Source organism: Battus philenor, unplaced genomic scaffold (genome assembly GCF_028537555.1).
Source record: "Battus philenor isolate CCGP_79_NKW_IND1 unplaced genomic scaffold, ilBatPhil1.0.hap1 SCAF_3, whole genome shotgun sequence".
Lineage (NCBI taxonomy): Eukaryota > Metazoa > Arthropoda > Insecta > Lepidoptera > Papilionidae > Battus > Battus philenor.
The window spans coordinates 10,584,634-10,596,890 of record NW_027181693.1 but is presented as its reverse complement, the minus strand read 5'-3'; the positions used below and the strand labels follow the sequence as shown (position 1 = coordinate 10,596,890).

Genomic DNA, 12,257 nt, shown 5'->3' with positions numbered 1-12,257 from the left:
TAAATAATTGAAGTTAATTAGTGCGACCGTCAATAAGCCATGAATCTCTAGAGGCCTGACTTGCGCAAATTGAAGCATGTCTCAATTTAACTCGTAATATATATTTAACCTGATTAGTTTTTAATATTTACAAGTACTTTCTATCTGACAAAAATTGTTAAAGGTGAACATATCCTTCAACAATGGCTGATGGCCTACAAACATACTATACACAAGTGCGAAATATTCGTTTGAAACACACTCTTATGCGCACACGCATTAATACACAACACAATAACAGGTTATATTTTCCACGCCTTGGGAATGATGTCCTCGCCTCCAAGATACTTCGTCTATTTTTCCCGGGCTTAACGCATTTACCGAACATGGTAGACTGACGTTAATAACGAATTTAATCTATCGTATGTTAAATAAATATTTAAAGAATTTTTTTTTACTTTTACATTCCAAGTGCTAGAATATGTTAAGACTATTATCATTAAAATTTATGTATTCTCGTTATTTAATCTATTTTCTTCTATAATGAAGCCGTTTCGTAACGAGCGAATCTTTTGTAAAAGACAAAATGTCTATTTAATCAGTTTAAGAATATTCTCTTTGACGCAAATTACTACGTTATTTTCAAAGGTTGCACTCATTACTCTTTAAACTAAATTATGAAGATACATTTAACTAATCTAATTGATTTAATGATTACGAGTACGGTTTATACCAATTCATTTATACTAATTTCCAATAATAGATTAGTCGAAATTACACCTACCAAAAGCAGTGCGAACTACAAAAAAACAAGCGCGGAATACGACTTATAATCTAATATATTGTATTTTGTTGTACGATCTCATCAAAGTTATAATAGCGAACTTTAGGTAAAAAAAATGACTTAAGTTTATATTATTAATAGTTTTGTTATCAAATCGAAACAATAAAACACAAGGGAGGAGTTTTATTATTCTAGCAAACACTTATTGAATATACGCAAGAAACTTAATAAAAGCAACAGTATTATATAACGGTCGAGTTCGCCAGAGTTCCGAGCCACCGAGACGTATCTTGCTTTATGTTTCATGCTCTCCTAACTTTGGGATTAAGTTTATTAACTCCTAAACACACACGCGTGTCGATCGAGTTAATAGTGTATGTAGCCTTATTACGTATTTAATAATGGGTAGTTTAGATACTCATATTTGATTATATATAATTGCTAATTAATATTTTATTTGAGAAAACACATACAAAACATACATAACACATACAAACATATATAAAACATATAACAGTAGAACATGTACATGGTTGTCAAGGTTACTTTACAGTTGTTAATATTTGAGAGATTCAAAATTTATAACAGAAATATATATCAACAGAAGTCTAATTTAAATTATTTTTATTTATTGATTAATATCTTTGAGAAATGCACGTTTTTTAGAGATTATATTCCATTACTTGAAGCCCTCAGGCACATTTTAATATTTATACACAGCAACTTAAAATGTCAAATTACAAAATTCCTTATCGATAATTATTCTTTTATTGACATTTTTTTAAACTTTGCTCTTAACCACATACTATTAATATTTTGTTAGTTTTATCACTTATTGATATTTTAAAGTTAAGATTGCAAGTTTCAGTAATTTATGCAGTTAATAAAAAACATTTTAGACGAAATATGAGAATACAATAATACAATTCTTTACAATAAAAAGCGAGGTATGCCAAATATATATAATGGTTGCATACTATTATTTATTTAAAATGATTTCATAGCTAATTGAGAATATTATCATTATAAATTTAATATGAGATTATTCGAGGCAGCTAACTGTATGTTTTGAGTTTAGATAAATAAAAAAATGCGACCCACATAACAAAAAACTATCATAAGGATGTAGAACATCTATATATCGATACGTAAATTTAATTTTAATTACGAAACACAAAGATTGTATAGTAGAAAATGTATTGTAAGTACACTAAGTAACTTGTTCACTTACAATGAGCCACTTCTTGCCGTCGCGAACGAACACGGGCGGCTTGTCGAGCTGGCCGGCGCCGGGCTGCGGCAGCGGCTTGGTGGGCGCGCTGTGAGCTGCCTTGAACGGCGCCGGTCCTTGTCGCAGCGTCGGGTTCTTGTGCGTCTGCATGTCCGCGGTCACTTTACGCAAATCTGCAGACCAGAAAATACATATTCGTATAATTTAAAAATACTGTATCAGACAAAACTCTGGCGAATTAAAAATACGTCAATGCATAATCCATATAGATGCAAACATTATTTGTGTGTACGACAATTGTGAAAAATATAATAAATCATTATACGAAAGCTGAATTTATTACGACTTTCTTTTAAATTAAGCTTCTTTGGTATTCTTCTGTTAACGTCCACAAGTAATGACTATTAATGAATAAATGAATAAGATTTTATTCATACAGAGTGATCGACCATTCTTTTCTACCATTTCTTCTATCAAATGTACCTAAACATTTGAAAAAAATGATATCTTGATCAAAACTATTTAAGATTCATGATGATATATGATATGTATCATAAAATATGAATAAATAGAAGGAGGGATTGCTCTCGAACGACGAAATATGCTAAAAATATAAAATAATTTTCGCACGTCGAAATAATCACATGAATAAATTTTATTATTCAGTTTCTCTCTGCAGAAGCGACACAGAAAATCATCCAAGCAATGTGAACGGTTCGATAATATTACGTAAGGCTTTGAATAGCTATATGAAAAAAAAAAACGATTTTTGAAAGATCTTTAATAAAAAAAAGTATTAATAACTCACGGCTAGTGATTCCTTCACCCTGGTTGATCTCTGCAAAGAGCGCACTACGGTCATCGACGGTCATGTTTGCGAAGTCCGCTTCGGGCAGCATGGGTGGTGGTGGAGGGAGACCTCCAGGTGGAGGCGGAGGTGGTACGCCAGCTCCCGTACCTGTAGGCATGCAAAAATAGTTACCTTCTTTATATAACAAATTTGAAGAAAACGAAAAAACCTTTACGAACTTTCACATGTAACAGGCTATTTAATTGTTTCGTATAAAAGACATTTTAAAACGTTTTATTTTTACGTATAATGTTGTTGGAATTATTGTGTTGTTGTTGTTGTGTTGAATATATAAACGGTTCGGTATATTTAGTTCATCTTAATCATATTCAGTTATTCAAAAAAAGTGTTCATAAAGTTGAAATAGTAAAAGTTTTGATAATAGTTTAAACTAAAAACAAACCTAGCAATCATTATAAAATAATATCATTAGTTAATATTTAGCAAAGAAAACGAAAGAATATAAAAGAAAATTTTACTTTCATAAGATTTTCTTTTATTTTACTCTATTACGATAATATTTAAAAATGTTTTATTTTTTATATTGATATTTAAATAAAATAGATAACGCCTGATCTTCGTATTACAAAAGTGTCAGTCCTTTTTCTAACAAATTACAGTAGTTATTAAGTTGCTTTAATGACCACCCGAGCGTGCCAGAAGGCACCAGCGCGATGCTTTAATTAGGAAACCTTTTTTTTCTGTGGTTTTCTTTTCTCGTGCTAATTAAACCACAACAAATTTCCACGTGTATTAAATATAAACCTCGGAGGTTTTTGGTAGATTTGTACATTTTTGAGACAAAAATGATCTCGACTAACAATATAAAGATATAAAAAGATAATTACTCACCAGACCACACAAGTCCAGTTGTATGATGTTGCTTAACGTATACTTGGAGTTCCGATAAGAGTTGCACCCAAGCGCGGCACCACTCTACGTGCCTCTTGTCCTTTTCCTTCCACTCCTTCAAGACTCGGTTAGTATAAAATTGTCCGGCGTCATTCATCTCCTTGACATAAGGTGCCGGTGTTGGTGACACTGCAACCCAGCCGAGGGCGGGAATACTCTCAGAGATTGCGGACAGATGATTGAAAAACGACGAAACTCGATTTTTCTCTCGGAACTGCTGTATGGCAGATATTTTTTCGCTGGTCGGTGCTAGAAGTTGCATCTCTTCGGCTTGTGATGGCTTACTCCTTGATGACGCCAGTTGGATGTAGCGAAGCTGCGCTCTGTTTAATATCATACATTCAGCTATAATGTCTTACAAAATTGAAAATAGAAAAAATCTTATATCACTGTTACGGAATATGGATATAAACAATTTTCATATCACAAGTGTTAATGTAAATTGCTAGCATAGTAGTTAGTAACAAATCTTCAAATACAAATAACGGTAAACAAAATATTTCGTAGTCGTTAATTTTTTTTATTCTTCACTTTTCTACTTCTCTTTACTTTTTTTTCATAACATGTAACCAAAAAGTTTTCAAAATAACATATGACTAATAAATTTTAAGACTCGTCGGCGAAACAATAGTAGGCTTTTAAATATGAAAGCAGTGGTAGATATACCACTGATTTATATATTAAATGGTGGAGAGAAATCGCCTGATACTGTTCGATACTCAGCGGCCCCAGTTTACTAAAAGACGAGGAAATAATACCTAAACGAAGCATCTGTCTAGCTCTAAGCCCCTCGTCAATCTTAACTTTTCCAAAAATTAAAACTGCTGTGTTATTTTAGATACAATATTATTAAAATTGTAGCAATTTCAGGCTAGTACAATAAATCTATTTTCGGTAAAAATACCCGGAAAGTAATGTCGACGTATTTTACAGAAAAACCGATTGATATATATAGCGCTCCAGCATTGTAAATTTGTATACTATATGGCAAAAGGTTTTTGATAACTAAGGTGAAATTATTGTTGATTAGAAATAAAAACTTATTAAAAATGTAGTCGTGTGAATTTAACTTGAGAAAGCGACATTACTTTTTATGTAAGACATCTCTGTATCGCGAAGTTGGCTTTCACCGTATTCCAAATAAATATTTAACAAAGAGGATAAATCAATTTTATTATGAAATATTTTGTATAAATAGTCTCGGTGTAAAAACAATACAAAAATCTTTTATCTCTTGTTATTTATATATAAAACTGTTACTAAGCCTTAATCGGACGATAAAGTGGCACATGGCACTCGAAACTTACTGAAAAGCCTCGTTGACAAGGTTGGCGTGAGTGGCGACATCGCCGCCGATCTGCTGAGACAGCTCCAAGTATGTCCGCAGAGGACCCTTTTAAAAAAAAAAAACAAATAAATAATTTCAATACAAAAAAAAAAAAAAGTTTATTTTGACACTGATACATAGTCATGGATGTACATTAAAAATGTACATCCATGACCATGATGGCGTATGATACAAAATAAATTAAAATGAAATTCGAATATCGATCTGTCGCCTAAGTTATAAACATTATTTTGTTTATTTGACTGTCTATTTATCTCCAATAAAATAATAGAAAACGTACATGTTTCTGTTAAAATTTCGATTTACTACTGACTCATAATAGCTTCTCTTTGATCTTAAATTCGACGTGTAATTATACCTATTATTTTATAATGATTTAAGTAATAGGTTACCGACGTAGCTCAAAGAATTAGTTGTTTGAAGTGGCAGCGGGCGGGACACGTTGCTCGTGCTGGCTTTGGGCCAAGTGGCGTTTGTCAAATTAAGAGGCAATAGATGCGCCTTACTTCTGCTTCTCACTAGGTAGACCGTCAACATAGTTAAGTTCCGGTCATTGTGGCAATTTTTGGAGGAAGACTATACCTTGTAGTGAGCTGATACGACAAATTTAGTACTAAGTTAATATAATTTACATAAACTACCATTATTTTTCTATCGTTACCCAGCGTTATCTCATACTAAATGATCATCATCAGCATCGTGTAAGCCGAAGATCGCCACCATGACCGGTCTTGCGCTTCCCGCATTAAGCGAATTCCTATTTTAACTATATCGTCGGAAGTTATATCATATAAATTCTATAGTAAAAAAGAAAATTAAACATTGCTAGGAGCAACAAACCATACTTGTCGATGAAATTATAATTGAAACAATTTTAATATATTATTGTAGTTCTTATCAACAAATATTTTATTTCGGTTCAGTACTCTATCGAACATAAATATTTACTTCATGCATTGTTATTTTCCTTGTGTATAATAGATGGAATGACGTAACTACTGTAAATACTAGCCTATCAGTAACCAAATATTAATTCACAACGAACTGCCTCGATAAATTTCGTACTGTCTGAAGTAATTGCCCTGTCAGGGTAAAAGAAAAAAATAAATAATTGAAAGTATTTCAGAGGGATCGCTTTACTTTTAAATTAAATATCTGAAGAACAAACAATGATTATTTATAAAAACAAATATTCCATTTTGTACACTGCAAGACTGTAGCAATAATGTGGTCATATTTTGATTGTGATGCCTTATCTTTATCTAGATCGGTGTTTCCCAACGTCCCACGTTACAGAAGGGGGCAATTTGATTGTTAAGGAGGGCAATTCGAAAAGTGGACTCAACACGAGTTTAACCATTTCACTTTAATATAAAAATATGTATGTTACATAGCGGGGCGTAAAAAAATTGGAAAGACTAAAGCTGAGCATGGCACATAAAAGGTCAAAATACATAAATCTGGAGATTTCCATCTCTGTACTGATTTATCACGGATATCTCAGGAGCTATAAGGCTTACGAGGCTTGAAATTTGGAAAAAAAATCCTATTGCCGAATCGGCGTTTCAGTCCATAGACGCCATGTTACATTGGCCTCCCCTAAAGATATCTATGGGGGGATATACCACAATCCGCACGTTTGGCAGGCTGACTGACGATCGCAGGTTGATATTATGGTACGCAGAGTACGCTGCTACACATCCTTTGGAAACTTATTTGTGAGCAATGGCAATGCCATATAATTAACTCACAAAGTGTGAATTATTATATAGGATTCTATCCTGAAAAACGAACCCGCAAGTCTCAGTTCTGTATCGCTTGGCTACCACTGCTCCGGGTATAGGTCAACTAAGAAAGTATTTTACGAAATTCCAAAAGTAATGGACGGTTGAAGGCTGGGGACAGTTCCTTATGATATTTACCCGAATAAAGGATATAACTCGTTTATCTGACATTTTACGCATGAGCCGTATATAACAGAAAAAATGTTTATGCAGAATACTTTTTATTAACTGAAGCTATTAATATCGAATTTATCGGTGATTCTTTTTAAGTGTAGAATTGTAAGTATGTAATATAAATAATGAATAATAAAAAACAAATGTGCGCCAACAAATTTGGTCGTACTGAAGAGATATTATATTCTGAAAATTTTTACGTGGTTAGATGGATTACGTGGTTGTGATACGCTTAGTAAGATAATGAATAATTGCTTTTGTGTGCAACCATGAGTAAATTAATTGTTATTAATAATATTCTTTGTACTTTACATTATATTTTAACAGTCAAGACTTCGATAAATAATTTCGCGACGCAACATTAAATATTGGCTTTACTCGAGCGTTTCCCAATATTTATAGGCTACGCGCCTTGAATAACTTTCGGGGACCGCTTTTTCTTATGATGACTATTTCTATAAAATCTATAAAACCATTATCATAAGTTGTAAGTTCAATGTTCATTGGATACTTTAATGAGTCTGCGCGATGATGGAACTATATAACTGGCCTTATACAGCAACGATGTTTTTAAATTTTAGCTTGGATAATAAAATTATAATCAGTGATCAATTGAAATACAGATTATTAGCCATTATAAACACTCACCGAAATTGTAAATTAAAAAATAACATTTGAGAACATTTCATTAAGGTACATTATATTATTAGTAATACAAATTTCCATTAATTACATTGATAACTCCTTTAGTTATAAATAACTTAAAAGAGTGACAGAAAGATACTCTCACAAAAGAATAACGATATCATTTATTTCATATTCGAAACATTCATTTCAGTTATGGAACGTTTTATGTTTTGTTTATGTATATAAACGCATACATATTGTGAAAGTGAATTCGTTTTAACTAAAATTAGATACCAATAACATATCATTAAGTTCTAGTAGTACAAAGTCTGCAGGAATGTATAGTAGATATTAATTAATATTAATATGTAGAAATTTTAGAAACGGGTTTTTTTTAAGTTATCAATTATTATTACGTTATTTATTATTTCTAAAACCATTGATTTTCGTTTTTTTTTAAATAATTGCTATTTAAAGATATACCGTATTATATTTACTTAACTTTCCCAATTCCGTTCCCATCTTGTTACGGAACCTAACGAAAAATTAAACTTTTGATTTATGTTTCATCATTCCTGTCTATGTAATTGCTTTACGCAAATTTTTGCCCGACCTACTTTTAGTTGAGTTAATCTTTGATTTAAATATATTTCATATAGTGAAATGAACAGAACTTTAAACGATCATGAATCTCATGAATAAAAATAACTATGTCATTATATATGTCTCCGTGCACTCCGTACATTCTACAGCAAAATTGATTCAAACGTATATATAGACGAAATATGCAACGCTTTAGGGTTGTAATAAATCAAACCACACTAACTTTGTGAAGGACGCTTCGTAAGAATCAGCTTTAAACTCAACATCTGTCATCATCATCATATCAGCTGATAGGCGCTCACTGGAAGGCATAGATCCTCCGCCCCAAAGATTACCACAATGACCTGTCTTGCGCTACCCTTGTCCAGGTACTTTCAACGAACTTGACTATATACTATGACAGTTTCTGCACTACTACTATTTACTACAGCCAATTCTATTTTAATGACAACAAAACACATTAGTTTAAAAGAGCCGCAGAAAACTTACTTGTAACAAATCTTGGTATCCGTTGACACTCATGTTGTCTTCAAATGATATCTTTTGCTCGGCGTCCTGTGACGGTGCGGGGACTTCTGCTTGGGTTGTCGGAGGCGGTGAGGGTGTTCGCACGTGGAACACGGGCAGTCGCTCGAGCCGCGCGGTCACTCGCTCCAGACGTTCTATGAGAGCCTCGAAGTCGGCCGCTGGGTTGTTACCTGCGGCTAACTGCTCTCCTTCGCTGCCTGTAACAAAATTATAACATAAATAAAACTTAACATTTCTTATAATAAATATATATAAAATGTATAAGAACGATCTTATGGAAATACAGATGTATTTAAAACTTTCTTTCAAAAGTTTATTAGCTTTGGAACATAACTGAAGAATAAAATATTTTTTTTATCACGAATAAGAGTGTGGTGGCAAAGTTACTTCAAAACTTCTCCCGAAACCGTCGAGAACCAGCTAATCCCGTTAAAATCGAGGCCGGATCATATATCACAAGGCACAACAAATATACAACAACGGCCATCTTAGATAGAATATTTGCTAGAGTTTCTTTCGCCACTTTATCTTCCAGCGCTAACGCTTTCCGAATTATTTTCAATAGTGATGTTATTAGCCAGGCAATAACAACTGATCAAATCGATGCCAAGTCCTCCCAGACCCTTGTGTCGGAATGCTAAACGAACGACAGCCCATGGCGCGGCTTCCTCGTGGTGGTTTGGCAGCCTTCCAATACAGTAAAAAAGTAGTATGTAACGACCCGAGAGTACTCAAGCTTCACTACCTTAAAAGAGGTCTTAGACTAAACGCCCTTTGCGCTCTACCGCCCCAAGTACACGGTAGCAGTAAAATAAAAAAAAAACTCGTCATAATTATTGGCCCCGTTTTCATTATAACATACCAACATATTCTTGCCATAGTTAAAGTGTGTAGTAAATAAATAAGAAAGAAAGGAACTATTTAGGTTTATTTTAAATCCATCTGCTCGAAACTATTTTATATTCAAAAAATCCGTTATTGGACTCCAGCAAATTAATAAACAACCGGTTGTGAAAACTGTTCATTCGCGGTTGGCGTTAAAATAACATAATTTCTACGGAATTTTACACACAACTCTTGGTGTTATTCGACCGAAACATAATTATTGCTGTTAAGAATTAATTTCCCCAGGAAAAGGATTTTTTTGTAGATAGAAATTGGAATTTTAATTCTATGTACATTTACATAAAAATTTATGTCATGTCATGACCGGCACTAACTACATTCATACACTTTTTTACAAAATACAAGATTAATTGACGACTTGATGTTTTTAATTAAACCAATTCTATCTAATTCGTTTTAACACAAACCGTCGCTTAATCGAAATATTTGAATAGAAAATGGAAAGTTGATACTGTAACATATAAATGGACCGGATAAACAATAACAAATTAGAAAAACAATAGAGTTCAAACTTAAAAGGAGGTACTGTGTATTTCTTAAGTTACTTTATAGCATGAAGTACAATTCATTTACAAACATGTCAAATACGTAAAAAAATATTTCTAAATTACACAGAGTAAATGGTTACGAAACTAAAAACTTTAAAGTTTTTGCACCTATTTCCAGTCGTCCTGTAAAAAGGTCAATTGTTTCTGGAAGTACAAAGTCTGGTACAGATGTAGAAATCACAATTTTGAAAATGCTTTTTCTTACTATGTTCATCACTACGTTATTTATTATTTCTAAAACTTTGACAGTAAATGAGCTATACGTTTACCCCTTTAAAGCTTTTAAATTTATAACCAATCATTCTGTACATAGATTGTGTAAAATTCAATAAATTTTATATCACACCGTCAGACTTTCCGGCCATGTCGTTGTCAGTCGATTCCCCGGTGCACGCGTTCTCGATAATGGTTCGGGTTTCGAACATTTTTATTAAATGCCTCATATTTGGTATATTGTCACTACTCATATTAATATAACACCAATTAGCACCGTACAATATAAAGACGCTATCACGAATAGTACAAACTGGCAAATGTATAGACAAAATAAAAAGAATATAATGTGATGTTTGGACGTGCACTATCTAAGACTCGTCACCTGAGATAGGAACGCGATAAACTGACTAAATCGACTACCGCACAGATAAATCGCACACAATGCAAGCGTTACGTGTGCCTATTCATTCTCGTTTCTGAAAAACAACAATTACATCATTACGCGGTATTATTATGAATATTAAGTGCTATCTATTATTGAATGAATGCAAGTACAGCTATCTAGTAACTTCAGTTAAATCATAATATAAATTAATGATGTCAAAATTTCGTTCAAAAACCGGCACCTAGAACATTCCATGACCAAAACAACAAGACACCGCACAATTTTAATTCTTACGGTTTAGAGTACGTGAAGTTAAGGTTCTGTTGTGTCTGTACTTGTGTTATTGTGAAAACGAAGACAAGATGGATAAATATACATGCTTGTGAAAGTGAGACGATTTACTATGTGGGACTCATGCGCAGGAAGAATCTCTTAAAATGTTCCTTTTAATTTCAGCGTAATCATTCCAGCCGACGATTGTCCATTGCTGCATTCCCTCTTAGATCCCCAATCCAAAAATCGGTTGGGAGAGGCCTACGTCAGGTGTTTACCGAAGCTTATTGGTGTACGTCTTTCGCTACGCTTACTGATCCGTGGTCTTCACATCAGACCCTCAAGGCTCCAAAGGCCATCCGCTCTGTGTGCTATATGGCCACTGCCAATTCTAATTGCTGTGCTGTGGTGGTTACTTTTATTCGTCGACGGATCTCCTCATACTTGATTCGAACTTTTTTAAATTTTTGACTGTAAGCTTGTCAGTGAGACTTAGATTTTAGAGATTAGAACCGCCTAAATAATTTCTGTGGTAGGTAACAACCTTAGGCAAATATATATCGATGTATGTATATATATGATGATGAAATGTATTAAAAAATATTTTTAAATAAAATAAATAAATGCTGAAAACCTTCGCGTGCGTATTCTAATCATTAAAATAATAATGCAAACTATATTCTACATTTCTTGTGTATACAAATTAGATAATTGTAATTTAAAGAATTGGAGTTACGTCAACGCCCCTTTATAACAAAAATATCAGGAGTCGATGACTCATTACCGATAAAATAAAATGTTTATAACCTCACCACGCACCAACTCGTATATACCTATACAACACCGCACACTTGGCGGAACCGCGCCTGGCTCAACAAAGCTTATTGCTCTAGCGCTATCTAATATTTTCCATAAATTAAAAATTTAATATTTTTGATTACATAAACGCTGAAACATAAGAAGTATTTTTTATTTCTCGTCATTAACATTTCAACCGTAGAACATCCACTGCCTATGTCCTACTTGGATATAGGCCATCGACGAATTAATCAAAGAAAAAACGAAATGTTAGTTAATAATACATCATTATTATAATTGTTCTTGTCATA

At 33.1% G+C, this 12,257-nt stretch overlaps 1 protein-coding gene across 2 annotated transcripts in view; it reads right to left on the bottom strand.

Moving 5' to 3' along the window:
- Nucleotides 1–12,257, bottom strand: part of capt (adenylyl cyclase-associated protein 1) — a 32,996-nt gene that overhangs the window by 8,668 nt on the left and 12,071 nt on the right. Inside the window, exons 1-6 of one of the 2 annotated variants that reach the window (XM_068770609.1) lie at nucleotides 10,621–10,844; nucleotides 8,782–9,017; nucleotides 5,064–5,149; nucleotides 3,697–4,079; nucleotides 2,803–2,952; nucleotides 1,995–2,167 (exon numbers count right to left, since the gene is read on the bottom strand). In XM_068770609.1, the coding sequence (XP_068626710.1) occupies nucleotides 1,995–2,167; nucleotides 2,803–2,952; nucleotides 3,697–4,079; nucleotides 5,064–5,149; nucleotides 8,782–9,017; nucleotides 10,621–10,741 (1,149 nt within the window). In that variant the 5' untranslated portion in view covers nucleotides 10,742–10,844. Of the gene's footprint in view, nucleotides 1–1,994; nucleotides 2,168–2,802; nucleotides 2,953–3,696; nucleotides 4,080–5,063; nucleotides 5,150–8,781; nucleotides 9,018–10,620; nucleotides 10,845–12,257 lie in introns of those variants that run through there. The other variant, XM_068770610.1, reaches the window with a different exon arrangement.